The sequence below is a fragment of a genome, unplaced genomic scaffold (genome assembly GCF_019419815.1).
Source record: "Pyrus x bretschneideri cultivar Hongxiangsu unplaced genomic scaffold, Pyrus_bretschneideri_v1 Contig42, whole genome shotgun sequence".
In the NCBI taxonomy this organism is placed as follows: Eukaryota; Viridiplantae; Streptophyta; class Magnoliopsida; order Rosales; family Rosaceae; genus Pyrus; species Pyrus x bretschneideri.
This window is the reverse complement of record NW_025999746.1, coordinates 606,415-622,400: the sequence shown is the minus strand read 5'-3', so window position 1 is coordinate 622,400 and position 15,986 is coordinate 606,415. Positions and strand designations below refer to the sequence as shown.

Here is a 15,986-nt window from a genome sequence, read left to right as displayed (position 1 = left end):
GATCCGTGTATGATTCTAATTGAGTAATTCTAGTTGTTTTTATTTACTAGTCTAATTATAATTGTTTTTCTTTACTAGTCTAGTTCTAATTGTTTTTCTTTACTAGTCTAACTCAAATTGTGTACTTTGTACTTTTTTAGCTTCATGGTGGTCTACTTATGGCAATGGTGTGCCTAATTTGCAAAGAATTTCTATCAAAATTCTCTGATTGACTACAAGTTCATTCGGGTGTGAGAGAAATTGGAGCACTTTTGAGGGAATACATACAAAAAAAAAAAAGGAATAGACTAGATACTACAAGGTTGAATAATTTGGTCTATGTCCAATTCAATGTGAGGATCATGAACAAGAAGAAAAGAGAGAAAGAGAAGAAAGTGGATATACTACTCGCTAGTGAAGCTAGTATGGCGCAAGGATGGATTATGGAGGGTGTTGATGAAGAAACTGAGCTTGGTTCGGGAATGGATGGAGAGCAATTAAAGGTGGATAGTTCCCTAGATCCTAGGAGGAGTTCTAGAAATGTTGAAGTAAGAGAGCTTCATGAAGAAGATTTTGTATTGGATGATGACACGAAAGAAGAAAGAGATGATGAAGAAGAAATTGAGTTGGAGTCCGACACGGAGAGAGTCTTGGAAGGATGTGGAGAAGAAAAGACTGAGGCCTAACTTTAAAACTTTGCAAGTATCTTATATCCTAATCCCTTTCATTTTGCATTTTATGTGTAATGTGTTTAATCTTTAAATTGTGAACTTGTTGGATACATGTATTATCCAAAAAACACTCATTTTGATTATATGCTTAATGTGCTTTTAATTTATAAGTTTGTTGGATACTCAGGAAAACAACTTTCATGTGCTTTTAATTTGTAAGTTTGTTATATGCTCAATGACAATGTGCTTTTAAATTGGAAGTTTGTTGGATGCTTATTGCATACAAGTATTATACAAGAACATTCATTTTGATTGTAACCTTGATGGATACTTGTTGCCTTGTTGGATACATATATCATCTAAAAACACTCAAATTGATTACATGGTTAATGTGCTTTCAAATTGTAAGCTTGTTGGATACATGTACTTTACGTAATCTCTACTTATTTACATGATATACAATAAATTTACCTAAATCCTCCTAGGCACTAGGTGCCTGCTTGCTGCCCGACTAGCGCCTAGCGCTTTTTAGAACCTTGAGTTTCATACCTCGTCTTTAAAAAGTTTCAATGTCATACCTTATCTTGGAATTTATTGCAATGCCATACCTCTCGTCAATTGTCTGTTAATTCATCTGTTAAATGCTGATGTGGCTTCAGACAGGGCCCATTTTCTATTAAAAAAATTATTAAAATAATAATTTACCCTTAAAAAAAATAAATAAATAAATAAAAAAAACCCATACCCGCATTTCCCGAACCCTTCCCCTTCCTTGCAACCCAGATCTTTTCCCTTTCCCCTTTCCTACAACCCAGATCCCTTCCCCTTCCCTTTCCCTGCAACCCCCGACCTCTTCCCCACCCATGCCAACATCATCTGCCCCCAACCCCTTCCCCACATCCTCTCTTCCTTCTCCCTTCAACAGCTCAAACCCCCCAGTCCCTTCCCATCTTCCCTGTCGATTCCCCTCCCCCCCACCCCACCGCCGCCCCCAGCCCCCCGCCCCCCAAACCTTCCTTCCAATCCCAGAACCCCTCCCCCACCACCCACATAACCCCCCCCCCCCCCAACCCCTCTTCTCCCTCCCTATCCTCCCAACCACCTCCCTATCCTCCACTCTCTTCACCTCCCCTCCTATTCAAAAAAAAAAAAAAAACAAATATGAACCCAAATTGTCCAGATCGTCACACCCCACCCAACCCTTCCTTCCCATCGAAGTCGGACCACCACAACTTGTTGATTTTTTTTTTTTTTTTAAGTTTTGATTGGGAGACGAGGTGAAGAGAGTTGAGGCTCAGGAGGTGGTTGGGAGGCTCAGGAGGGAGAAGAGGGATGGGGGGTTGCAGTGAAGGTGAGGGAAGGGTTCTGGGCTTGGAAGGAAGGTTTTGCGAGGTGGCAGGGGACCGATAGGGAAGATGGTTTAGGGGGGATGGGAATCTGGGTTTAGGATTTTTGGGTTTTTTTTTTTTAATTATATATATATATAATTTTTTTAATAAAAAATGATTCCCGCCTCAAGCCACGTCAGCATTTTAACGGAGGAATTAACAGACAACTGATGGGAGGTATGACATTGCAACAAATTCAAAGATAAGGTATGACATTGAAACTTTTTAAAGACGAGGTATGAAACTGTTAATGACCCAATAGTTGAGGTAGTTCTGTGTAATTTACCAAACATGCAACCTAAGCACCAAATCATAATTTGTAGTTATCCCATAAGGAAGGGGATCCTCTCTGGATCCTTTCCATCCAATCAATCAATCTGGACCTTTGAAATTTAATCCAACGGCTACAAACAAGGGCCCCTTTAAAAGTTATAATAACTTTAACCATTTGATCAAATTTCAAGGGCCCGGATTAGGTGATTGGGTGAATTTGGTGGAAGGGATATGAAGAGGATCCCTTTCCATCCCATAAAACTTTTTCATGTGGTAGGGCCCATGTAGGAGTGTTTTTCGGAATGATCAGATCGGAAATAACGTTTTTAATTTTTGTTTCAAAATTTGGAATTGAATTGGATCAGATTAGAAATTTTAAATTCTAAATTTTAGGCATATTCAGAAATTTCGGATTCGAAGTAATCTTGGAAATTTTTGTCATGCAATATATTGTTCTTCCTTAACATTTTTTTTTTTTTCGTTCTTCCTTAACATTTGATATATGCTTTTGTATAGATTCAATTAATTTTGTAGTATAGTAGTATGCTTACTCTTTTTAATACATAAGTGTATGTTTAATATAAAAATAATTAACAAAATCTATCCAAAACTAATAATAAATACAAAAGTTGATTACATAGTGTATATATATAATCTAAGTTAGGGTAGCGAGTTGGAACGGTGTTTCCGATTCTGCCAATAAATTTTCGAATCCGAACCAAAAAGTTTTGAATCTAAATATTTTTGAAAAATTGGATCGGAAATTGGAATGAATTTAGAGATTCCAAAAAATTCCGAATTTCTGATCCATATATTTTTTTGAAGTGTTCCAAACTTATTCTTATAACAAAATTTCGAAAATATTCCGAATTCTGTTCCAATCTTTTCAAAAAATATTCAGATTTCAAAATTTTACTGGTGGAATCAGAAACACCATTATAATTTACAATGTTGGCCCGTTTCTACTACTTGGGCCAAACGTAGCAAGCGCTCTAGAAATTGGTCATGGAATCTTTTATGGGGTTTCTATATAGCACTCGAGATAAAATGGTCAAACCGGGCCATATAGCTCATCATTAGAGATGACCTAAAAATTGCACTACATTTACTAACCTCGAATGGTGGGCATGAGAAGAATGTGATCCCTTAGAGTATAATGGTATGTTTACCAATGAGATTGGAGTGGAAAGAAACGGATTTGCACGCCCCTCAAAGCATTCTAGCTTTACGAGTATTTCTGGAATCAGAGAATAAGTGGTGTCCACCTAATATCAATAATTGAATTCCTAAATCATTTAGAATTGGATTACCTAGATGGTGATGGGTATTTGGACTCCGAAGAGAAGGCTCCGCCAGAATCAAACTTCTCTTCCCAAAATACTAATTTACATTTTACTATAATTCTAAAGCACCATTTCACCTTCAGTACTCCCTCCCTCCAAATCAGTTTCCCCCTCCGCCGACTGCCTTGCGACTTCACCAGCAAATACCACTTTTACAGCTTATGCCTTGACCACCTCCACGACACCACTGTTACACCTTCACGACAACACCAAGAAGACACCAAAATCACTTCGACTCACCCACCGATATGTCCCTAGCTTAACTCACTAATATAAGTGTGTGTTTATATCCCAAAAGACATCGGTGATATTAGAAATGAACCTCCCACATGTATGCTATATATATTATATATGCATGGACACGGACACCTATATGTGGATACGATACGATACGATACGGAGATACGTCAATTTTCTAAAAACGAAGACACGATACGGCAAGGATACGGCAATTAAAAATAATATAAATAAATAAATATATCTAAATATTATAAAATAAGCATTCAAATATACCATTCAAGTGCAAATTTATTTCGATAAACTTCAAACATTTAAAAAGATGATTCACTAAACAACTAAATTAGTCTTCAAACTTGAAAAATTAAAAAAACACCCAAACAACTTAAAAAATAAAAAGAAAGAGTCCCTCATTCTCGAACTAGCTTTTTCATTTATGCAAGAGCTTCATCAGTAATCTTGTTGCAAGAGACGATCCCATTTCCAGACATTTTTAACAAATGAAACTTGACCCTAGAGTAGGATCCTCTGAAAATCTTTTGACAATAGTTGCATTGAAACACAGTACCTCATCTTCCATTTTCCACTCTTTTGAGCTTTTTGACATACTTCCACAGTGTACCATGATCATTTTCAACATTTTCAACTAGGTTGACATTAGCATTCACATGATTATTAGGATGATTCATTTTTCTAAACTACCAACATGTAAATTGTAAGAATCAATCTAAAATAATTGCATAAAATGTCACTAGTCAAATTTATGCTAAGAGATCAACAAAGCAGCATAAAAGCATATATAAATATATTATAATCTAAATTATTCTAGACCACTAACAATAATATTATTATAATTTGCAAACAGAAAAGCAAAAGAAGCTTTTCGTTTGGCTTCAGAAATGCAACTGGGGGCTCTAATAAGTAAAGTTGAGACATCAGAGCAGAAAAGCATCAACATTATTAACAAAAGAAAAAGCAAGCTTCAGGAAAACATAAAATTCGAAACGCAGTTACCAGCTCTCACTAGCAGATGCATAAGATACGATGCAGCACTTGCAAACAGAGACGACAGGAGCAGTTGCCGATGACAGCTCTGAGGTTTGAGTGAGGAAAAACAAGTAGATCCGAATTTTATACACGAAATCGTTTCGATTTTTGGTCAAAGAATCATTTCGGTTCGGCTAATCTCAATCAATTGTCAATTATCACGATTCTGTGCGGATTAAGTGTAATTATCTTGATTTTTTTTGTGTGATTATCCTCATATTATAGTTTGAAATGTATCCGAAAAGTAGGATACTCGTATCTCAACAGTAAAATACGTGTATTCCATCAGTCAACAACGTATTTATTGACTCGGATGCGTATCAATCGCATATCTGTATCCCTGCGTGTTAGATACGAGATACATTGGTCTTTCCCCGTGTCCATGCATCAATATACACATATATATATATATATATATATATATATATATTATTTTGTCATACCTCCGGTATGAGACTCTATTATCCAACATTATGATCATTCTGATGAAATTTTCTACAGTGCTTAAATGTACCCTATGCTCTGGATCTATTAATCGTTAAATCTTTGATAAAAATACAAAATATTTTAATCTTAAAGTACCCGATGCTTCATATAATACCATAGAATTATTGCATTCTAATATTTTAATCTTAAAGTATACCGGTTGGCCATAGAATTTTGGCCGGAGTTGTCCACTAAAGTAAATCTTGGCTTATAAACATGCCTAAGTTTTTGTTGACAATTCCGGCCAAGCGGTGTACTTTAGGGACTGGGTTTTAGACGCATTGGGAGACTTGGTTTTGATCCCTAAACTTGCGAGGACCCATGTTGAATTTGCTCAGATATCAAGATCTACTGCTGTATTAAGGCCGAGGTTAATTTGGGTTGGTGGATCTGATGGCCTGTACCACATGCATGTGGACTTAATTATTGTTTGGAGAAAGATGAGATGATTGATATGTTGTTAGACATAGCTGGAGCGAAACAGCAAATTAAGATGAGGATTAAGTCCTCAAAAGGATTAGGATATAATTCAAAACGAAAGTCTCATCATCACATGTGGGATTAATCTATATTTTGTAGTGACTAGTTGGTTGGCATGGAGTTGGTTTCAACCTCCATATCCGGTACTGGTAAATGCAGAGAGACAACAAATCTTACAATCCTTGTGTTCTTTTAAATTTTTAATGGGTCACAATCTTACAATCACGTTTAAGGTTCTTGTCCTTTTCTTATCCTGAGTTAAAATTAAAAATAGTAGTTAGTCACGTAATAATACAGTTTAGTGGTATTCTTATTCACTTATAAGTGAGAGGTCTTAAGTTCGATTCTCGTCAAAGGCGAATTTGAACCATATTATTGATAGTCAATTGTGAGGCTTAGCTCACTTCATCCCATAATATAGATAATATCGTTTGTTTGAAAAAAAAAAAAAAAAAAAAAAAGGGACGTTTTGATATAGGCGCCTCATTTTTTAATTTTTTTAGATTAAACATACACTCATTTTGAAAATTTGATTAAACATTTTCCTAAAATTTTGTTATTAATTTCAGTTTTTCACATAAGTTCAATTTTGTTTAGAATTTTAGTTTTTCATACTTTTCATGGACATTTCCCTATATTTATGCATTTATTATCCATCTCTATGCATTTTTTTATTGTTTGTTATAATTTTACTTCTTTTTTTTTGTGAATATAGTAGAATATTTATAAAAAAAAATTGTCAGATTTTGTTATTTAGAAGACCCAACGCAAAATAAAGATTTGTTTGATTATATAGCTGCGTCTAGTTACCTATAATATGGACACATCTAGTTTTATAGTGGATTTAATTTTTTGTATTTCTCGGTACATTTGGAATGTAAATGTACCAAAATGGTTATCTGATAGAGACATTTGGTTTGGTGGTACATTTGTGATTTTTTGTTCATTTAGTCTTTTGGTACATTTGGAATCTAAACATTCCAAAAGGGTTACCTAACAATGGGCACATTTGGTTTTATGGTACATCTAAAATTTTGGTACATTTGGTTTCTCTGTACATTTGAAATCTAAATGTACCAAAAAGGTTACATAACAACGGGTATATTTGGTTTTATGGTACATTTGAATTTTTGGTCCATTTGGTTTCTCGGTACATTTCAAATCTAAACGTACCAAAAGTTGATACTTTTGTTCAATGTACCATAAGTTTTAAGTATATTTTTTATATATCTATACGTGAAAAAATATGTATTGAAGACTTTTTATTGAGACATTTTTAATAGAAAGAAGAAATTTTTTTTTTTTAAATACTGATAATAGAGTAATGAGGAATTAGTTAATTAATTTTTTATTAAAAAATGTCATTTAATGCATAGAAGGAGATTGACGACATTAAATTCCTATATTATAGGCAATTAATTGCTAAGCTACCTTATGCCTCTATATAAATACATTTAAATTAATGACATGGAAATTAAATAAATATAATGTGACAGCCCGTCCCCAAAATATTACAACGTACGTGTGAAAAGACAAGATTGCCCTTAGTTCATTTTCTTTACGGTTTGTGGTTATTTTTGGTTGGTTGCTGGCTAATGGTGGACCACACATTTCCCTCACTGTTTTCTCCCTTTCCCTGCGCCTGTCCCGAGCCCCATTCCCTTCCCATGTCCTTTGAAACGTACAGACACACCCACACACCCATCGAACCTCCATAGATCAAAGAAACCAAGCACATTTTCAAACTCGTGAGGCTTGTGGGAGTCCAACCATGCCCATTTCAGGTAAGAACACCTTCGTTTTCACGTCGATTACACGATGTCCGATTTTAGGTACTGTTCATGCACACGTGATTTCTCATGTTTTAGGGAATTTCAAGCTTGTAGGTAGCTTGGTGAGGTCCTTAGGAGGCTCGGGGTGGTTCGTTTGATGGTTTTGGACGTCGAGATCACTAGTTTCGAAGTTGGCCAGAGTTGGGTTGATTTTCAGGTGAGATTTTGTGGATTTTAGCCCTTGAAAGTGGTATGATTGTGTTCCTCTAGTTCTAAGCTTCATTTTGGTACCAATTTTGTGAAATTTGGATGAAAAATGAAGAAGATATCAACGTTTAAAAAATTCCCGATTCGCCGGCGCCGGAGGCTCGCCGAAAAAGACAACGGAATATTCCGTCAAGTCTGACGGAATATTCCTGACGTCATTGACGGAAACCGTTAGGGATAACAGAATATTCCCTCACGGCGTCAGTTGATGCCGTTAGCGTGCCAGGCACGTGCCTGCGCGTAGCCAACGCGTGTGGTCGTGCCTTGGCCGGCGCGTGGGGACGCGTGCGGCGGTGAAAAATTATTTTAAAAATATGGGGATGTTCCTGAGGTTGAGTAGATCACGTTGGTGTATTCATACACCCAATTTGAGCATTGTATGAGAAGTTATTTATAAAGGTTGGTTACGTGCTTTAAAATTAACGTTTTTATAGTTATTTCGCATATAGGTGAGACGTATCCCGAGGACGAGCGTGGTCACTCGAGGCAGGGGGGTTACGACCCTTCCACTTACCAGTGAGTGGGCTTTTGGTTTTCCGTATATACCTATATACTTATATTTTTCCCAGAAATTGATTTGAATTGCCATTCGCCATATGCCATGCATTAGATTATCGTTATTTATGCATCGTTAGTTGCATTATTAATTGTATATATAGATACATATGCATATTGGGTGCTGCGGACGCACAGGTAAGTGCCAAGTAAGTGTTATTCATGTTTACTTTCAGTAATGATTCGAGATGCTTAAAGAGCTCATAACCTGCACCCTCGGTGTTAGTGTTCCCACCCAGAGTAGGTCACAGTCCTTCACGTGTTGTTCACCTCCCGCACCACACGCTCAGCTTGGATCCAAGTTAGGTGCACAGTCCTGTCATACAGACCACTTTAGGTGGTTCCGACTCGTAGGTGGCCCGCGATTATTCGCACAGCCTTCACGTGATCATAGCACTAGAGCGTTTATATGTATTACACCCAGGCCTGTCGTACAGACCACTTTAGGTGGTTCCGACTCGTGGGCAAGTTTAGTTATTGAGATTGAGATTTGAGCTCTAGATGCAGCCGTATAGGTCACGTTAGGTGACTCCAGCTGCCAGACTATATGTTATGGATATGATTTATACCCGAGCACTTGCATTTCATTGTGAGATTTGGCATGACATATCCTGATGCATGATTGGTGTATATATATATATATATATATATATATATATATATGTACATATGTTTATTTTCTGGGAAGTATACAAGTTTTACGGCGAGGGGTTAGAACGTATTTGTTAAATGGTTTTCGAAAAGCTTTGTTTTTGCCCACTCACGCTTTTGTTTTGCGCCCCTTCAGGTTCTAGCTGTCTAGCAGGTTGGTGGTTTCCCAGAGAGCTTTCCCGGTATTTCTGACAGACGATCACCAGCGTAGGGCCACCTTCGGGTGTACTGTTGTTGCATCATTTTAGTTTGGATTGCTTTAGGCGTTATGCTCTGAACTTGTGTCTCTCTTACGCTAGCACTTATTACGATTACCTTATGTATGCTAGTTTTTATTTATTCGTACTTCTTCTATTACTGTTTTATTAGCTTCCGCACTGTGCACATGGTTACGTCACCTCCGCGTGATGGCCAGCACGCCCCGATCTCGGTCAGGGTGTGTCATATAAAATTATTGAGGTGGCAATTGATCAAAGCACTTTAATCAAATCTTTAAAAGGGATGAATGTTTAATCTGACAACTATAGAAAAAATGAAGATCATTCTAATTTTCCCAAAAAAAAAAAAAATAGTTGTTAAAACTGAAATTATGCCACTCAGTATTACGGTCTGATGGTATTCCTCTTCACTTGTAAATGAGAGGTCTTAGGTTCGAAACTCGTAAATGACGAATTCGATAGAAAATTAGGTTACCAATTGTATAGCTTAGCCGAACTTTCATTCCCCTTAATGTAAAATATATTGTTGTACTATAAATATAAATTTTAAAAAAAAAAATCTATGGTTCCCTTTTACAGAAGGCCTTTTATTTTAATAAATTATTAATAAAAGTCATAAAATTATTTATCATTGTTCTTTAGTTTCTAATTTTCTACCTTATCATTTAACGGTGTTATAAAATGACATTAACATTTAACGTGTGGATTGTAGAAAACAAAGTGACACTATAAGTTTACAGTCCATAATAATGGTAAGATTAGTTAATAACACATAATGACTTTATTAATTATTGTAACAAGTTTGGTGTTTATGTTATGAACAACATATTACATGTCTAAGAGAAATTGTTATACATATTTTTAAAAGAAAAAAGAAAAAGAAAAAAAAATAGTAACGTAGACTAACACTTAATTGAAAGCTTTTGGTGACAGCACATTGCACCGTCCCTTAATGCACGGGTTGAATAACCTTTTTGCAACTGAATCCCACTGGTTCCAAAACCCAAGTTGTGCACCAATGATGATGACAATCGTAGAACTGAAGCTATCAATTTTAAAGAGTAAAATCTCATAGCAAGATAGCTAGAATGTCTTTCAAGCCAAGCTTTTCCTAATACTTTGTTTAAATCATCAATTAATTTAACATTTCCAAACTCCTATAAAATATGATTGGAGAATGCCAACTCAATTCATTCCTCAAATCACAAAATCCACTTGCATGCTTCTCATTGCTCTCAAAAATGGAACCAAAAACGAGCCTAGTTTCAGCTCTCTTCCTCTTCTTCCTTCTCTATGGAACATTGGCTTCCCCGACCAGCTTGAAACCCAGTTTGAAGCCTCGTCCTCCTCCTCACCACCCTTGCAGACACCTAGTTTTCTACTTCCACGACATTATCTACAACGGAAAAAATTCGAAAAACGCCACAGCAACCATTGTAGGTTCACCAGCTTGGGGCAACAAGACCATTTTGGCAGGACAAAACCATTTTGGTGACCTAGTTGTGTTTGATGACCCAATAACTCTGGACAACAATTTGCACTCAACCCCAGTTGGTCGTGCCCAAGGCTTCTACATTTACGACAAGAAGGAAATCTTCACTGCATGGCTTGGCTTTTCCTTTGTGTTCAACTCCACCCAACACAAAGGGAGCATCAATTTTGCTGGGGCTGACCCATTGATGAACAAGACTAGGGACATATCGGTCATTGGCGGGACAGGTGATTTCTTCATGGCTAGAGGGATTGCTACTCTGATGACTGATGCATTTGAGGGTGAAGTTTACTTTCGTCTCCGAGTTGACATTAAGTTGTATGAGTGTTGGTAAATTTTTTGTAGCTATTTTGCATGCATGGCATGGCATATTTTCATTTTCGTTCGCTTGGTCTTGATCCAAGTTGTGTTTGTCAAAATAGTGATGTTTTGTATCCATCCAAGGAAGAAATATAATTCATTTGGTTTCGTGATTAAGTACAACTTTTATCTACAAATTTATATTTTTGGTTTGAATTCGTAGTCAATATGGATGAATTCAACAATTTGTTATAAATTGAAATCTATTAATCTATTTTGGTTAAGGTGTTTCTAGTGACTACTATTTACACTACAGAATTTTTCTATTTTGGTTAAGGCAAATTAACATCTTTGATACATGACTAGATACATATGAGTTCTTAATGTATCGAAATTTTCAAAAAGTTGTGTTAATATTTTGGAAATTAATTTTCTGAAATTGTTGAGTGTCAATGTCTAAAAAGTGATGTTTTGTATCCATCCAAGAAAGAAATAGAATTCATTTGGCTTCATGATTAAGTACAATTTTGATCTATAATTTTATGTTTTTGGTTCGAATTCGTATTTAATATGAACAAATTCAACAATTTATTATAAATTGAAATCTATTATTCTATTTTGGTTAAGGTGTTTCCAATGAATACTTTTTACACTACATAATTTTTCTATTTTGGTTAAGGCAAGTTAACATCTTCGATACATGGCTAGGTATGAGCTCTTAATGTATCAAAAATTTCTAGAAGTTGTGATGATATTTTGGAAATTTTCTGAAATTGTTGAGAGTCAATGTCTAAAAGAGAACTATCATGCAACAGAGAGGAACAAAGAGAGTGAGAAAGGAATAACAAGGCTAAAAGGAGAGAGTAAGAAAGGAACAAAGAGAAGGTAAGTCACCATTTCAAAGGCTTATGCCAAATCTGAGTGAAAGGTGATTGTCTATGATCGATGCGTTGTGAGTAGTTTGTTGCTTGTAGTTGTAATACTTTTATTATTCTTGACATAAAGTGCATACGGACACAGCCAACCAATGAGTTGGTAGAAGAGCAGGTGATTGCAGACAGGACTGGACTCTGAAACCTTCACTCTTGACAAAGCTGGGACTACATAACTAAACGAAAGTAATATTTCTTTATTCTGGAGGTGCCTTGTTAGCAAGACTTAATACCATCATGATGTTTCATTTTGACAAGGAGGTTCGTCAAGCGCATAACATAAGCCAAAATTCTGAGTGCCTTTTTTTTTTTTTTTTTTTTAGTCGGAAACTAAATTCTGATCGCCTTAGGAGGCACCAAAACCTACCAGTTTCACACCCTCCGTAAGAAGTTTGAATTCGATTAATCTCCTTCTACAACCATCAAGAGGTGGTGCAGTGGTCGGAGATGAATTACAGACATGTATTCCACACAGCAAATCTTGAATTCAATTCTTAACGCTGATGAATCGTACGATGGTGGTCAGAGGGAGGTTGAAATGCCTCTGTGAGTCTTCTCGATCCCCGAAAGGATGTACTGTCATGGCGAAGCCACCAGCTCATCCTCTTTTTGAAAAGAAAAAAAAAATTAATCACCTTCTACGAGGATCGTGCACAGATTAGAGATTGCAATTCCAACCAAATACAAAATCCCCAATAAAGCAATCATTCGGAACATAATTACGTTAACAAAATTCATTTCAAACAACCAAAACAAGATTTCACTTTAATTTCTTTGTTCTTCTAAATTTGTATTTTAAGCTATGTTGCACTTTCCCTAGTTGACCACGTTAGAACGAACTTTTAAACGAATAAATGGTCCCAAAATATGCCTGGTGACCCCAATGATTATGTTAGTCTTAGAAATGAAGTAACAAAAAGAAAAAAATACAGCCAGTTTATACTATATACCCTTCCCATCTGGTCAGTTTTAAGACTAGTTTGAAAGCCACGTTATACACTATTTTAGTGAAAGATCAAAACAAAAACAATTAAGATTTGTAGCACAAGTAAACTGTTGTTATCTTTCTAAATTATCACGTAGCTTCCAATTTGCTCCCAAAATTAATTTTTAACCAATATATTTCCCAAACTACATAAAACTGGTCAATTCACTCCTTGCCGTTAAATTCTTGATTTCCATCCAAATCACTATGTCATGCAGCAAGACTAAATAATAACAACGACTAAAACATTAAGAAATAAAGAAAAGCCAAAATGGATTCATATATCTCTCTTTCAATTTTAGCTCATTTTTCACTATGCTCTTTGGAACTCAACTTTGGTCTCACTTTGCTTATTGGAACTTACTTTGCACCTCAAAATTTAATTTTTTTGGGACTAAAGAAACTTAAATTCTAAGTCACTTTACCACATTCCATTAATTCCGTAAAAAAATCTGTTAATTCTTTGACCTGGCATGATTGGGACCTACTTATTGCCCTTGTTGTTGCCAAACCAAGGCAATGTGTACAAAATAATATTTAAAACAGAATCCCTGCGGCATAAGATTGATGGAAGGAACATTTATTTTACAAGATTGATGAAAAGAGTATCTCACAATGTCGACGTCCGTCTCAAGAGAATATTGGCGATCTTTGATCCCCTGAGGCATATGAAATGATACTCCTCTTAAAAGGTGGGATGTACTGTGCTCCGTCGAATGCAGCAGCTCGTAGTACATTTAAAGGTCCGAAATCGACAGGGTAAGCCTTCTGGAGACTGTCCAGGATTGCTATCATTGTGACATTTGCCGATTTCCTCTCTGCTTCATATTTCTTCAACAACAATACCTGCATAAGAGTAGAGATACGTCGTCAAATGATTCGATTCAACCAACTAATTTTGATAAAAGCTAAAAGAAAATTCACCTACATCAGTAATGTCTGTTCCCACTGCAATTCCCTCACAAATGATTCTTGATAGAGCAAATGCGTCTCCAAACCCCAAATTAACCCTTGCCCGGCCAAAGGGTGAACGGTTTGTGCTGCATCGTCGATTAGCAAGACTTAATACCATCATGATGTTTGATTTTGACGGAGGAGGTTCGTCAAGTGGATAACGTAAGCCAAAATTCTGAGTGCATTAGGAGGCACCAAAACCTACCAGTTTCACACCCTCCATAAGAAGTTTAAATTCAATTAATCACCTTCTACAACTACTATGGGATGGCTCAGTGGTTGGAAATGAATTACAGACTTGTATTTCACACAGCACGTCCTGAGTTCGATTCCTGATGCTAGTGAATCGCAAGATGGTGGCCAGGGGAGACTAAAATGTCTATGTGAGTCTTCATGACCCCAGAAAGGTGGACTGCCATATTGAAACCACCAGCTAGTCCTCTTTCTGAAATGAAAAAAAAAAAAAGGGTAAATTACATAAGACTACCTTAACTATTGGGCCAGTCACAGTTTCATATCTCATCTTTAAAACATTTCAATGTCATACCTCATCTTACGAATTTATTATAATTTCATACCTTCTATCAATTTGTATGTCAATTCTTTCGTTAAATAGTGATGTAACTTGAGATGGGGCCCACTCTTTATTACAAATTAATTAAATATTAAAAACTAAAAAAATAAAATCATTTTTTTTCTTTTTTTGCATGAGGGACCCACCCCTTATCCCCCTCACCCTTCTTCCCCACTCCCGTCTTCCCCCAACCCAAAACCAGAACCACCCCAAACCCAAATCTCACCCACAACAACATTTCCCCCTACGCTCCCCGGCCACTCATCCCACTCCCCCACTCTTCTCCTCTCCCCAAAAACAAACAAATTTTGAAACAAAAAAACCCAGAATTTTTTTTGCAAGTGATCGATTCCGCCAATTCTCTCCCCACTCTTCTCTTCTCTTCTGGCCAATTCAGCCGTCACTCCCCCCCCTCGGGCGCCCTGCGGCACGTCAACGTTGCTCCCCAACTCCTCTCCTGAACCCCAAACCAAAACCCAGAAAAATCCAATCGAACCCGCTCTCCTTCGACCCCAAAACCCAAGCACAACTGCCTCCCGTCCCTTAAGCCAAAACCCACAAACCCTTGAGCAAAGCCCGAAGCTTTCTCTGAAACAGACGAATTCGAAATTTAGGGTTAGGATTTGGGTGGAATTGGGGTATTTTGTTTGAAATTGGTTACAAGGATTAATTTGGTGAGGGTGATGGGTATGTAGGAGGAGGGGGAGGGGAAGGGGGAGGAGTGCCATGGGAGGGAGGTGGAGATGGAGGAAGAGAGGGCGATAAGGGCTTCTGGTTTCAACGTTAAAGGAAGGTTGGGGGAACATGGGTGGATGGGGAAGAAAGGGTGAGGGGGATAAGGGGTGGGTCCTCCATGCACAAAAAAAAAAAAAAAAAAAAAAAAAAAAAAAAGAAAAAAGGAAAGAAAAATTAAATGATTTTATTCTTTAGTTTTTAATATTTAATTAATTTTTTTAATAGAGAGTGGGCCCTGTTTCAAGCCACGTCACCATTTAACGGAAGAATTGACAAACAAATTAACGGAATGTATGAAATTGTAACAAATTCGTAAGAAAAGGTGTGTGACATTGAAATGTTTTAAATATGAAGTATTAAGCTATAACTGACCCATAGTTAAGGTAGTTTTATGTAATTCACCCAATAAAAAAATAATCACCTTCTACAGGGATCGTGCACATATTAGAGATCGCTAAGTCCTACCAAATACAAAATCCCCCCATACAGCAAGCTTTTGGAACATAATTATGTTAACAAAATTCACTTTAAACATCCAAAACAAAATTCACTTCATTTTTTGTTCTCCTATATTTATATTTTAAGCCATGTTGCACTTCCCTAGTTAATCACATTAGTAGAACTTTTTAACGAATAAATGGTCCCAA

At 36.5% G+C, this 15,986-nt stretch overlaps 1 protein-coding gene across 1 annotated transcript; it reads left to right on the top strand.

Moving 5' to 3' along the window:
* The first annotated feature begins 10,545 nt into the window (after positions 1 to 10,545).
* Positions 10,546 to 11,336, top strand: LOC125469411 (disease resistance response protein 206-like). The gene has a single exon (XM_048566736.1). It carries the CDS (start codon positions 10,609 to 10,611, stop codon positions 11,191 to 11,193), a length of 585 nt encoding a protein of 194 aa, XP_048422693.1. The 5' UTR covers positions 10,546 to 10,608; the 3' UTR covers positions 11,194 to 11,336.
* Positions 11,337 to 15,986: the final 4,650 nt, after the last annotated feature.

Excerpts from the sequence above, each read along its gene's own strand:
- LOC125469411 (XM_048566736.1), top strand. The coding sequence starts at position 10,609 with ATGGAACCAAAAACGAGCCTAGTTTCAGCTCTCTTCCTCTTCTTCCTT.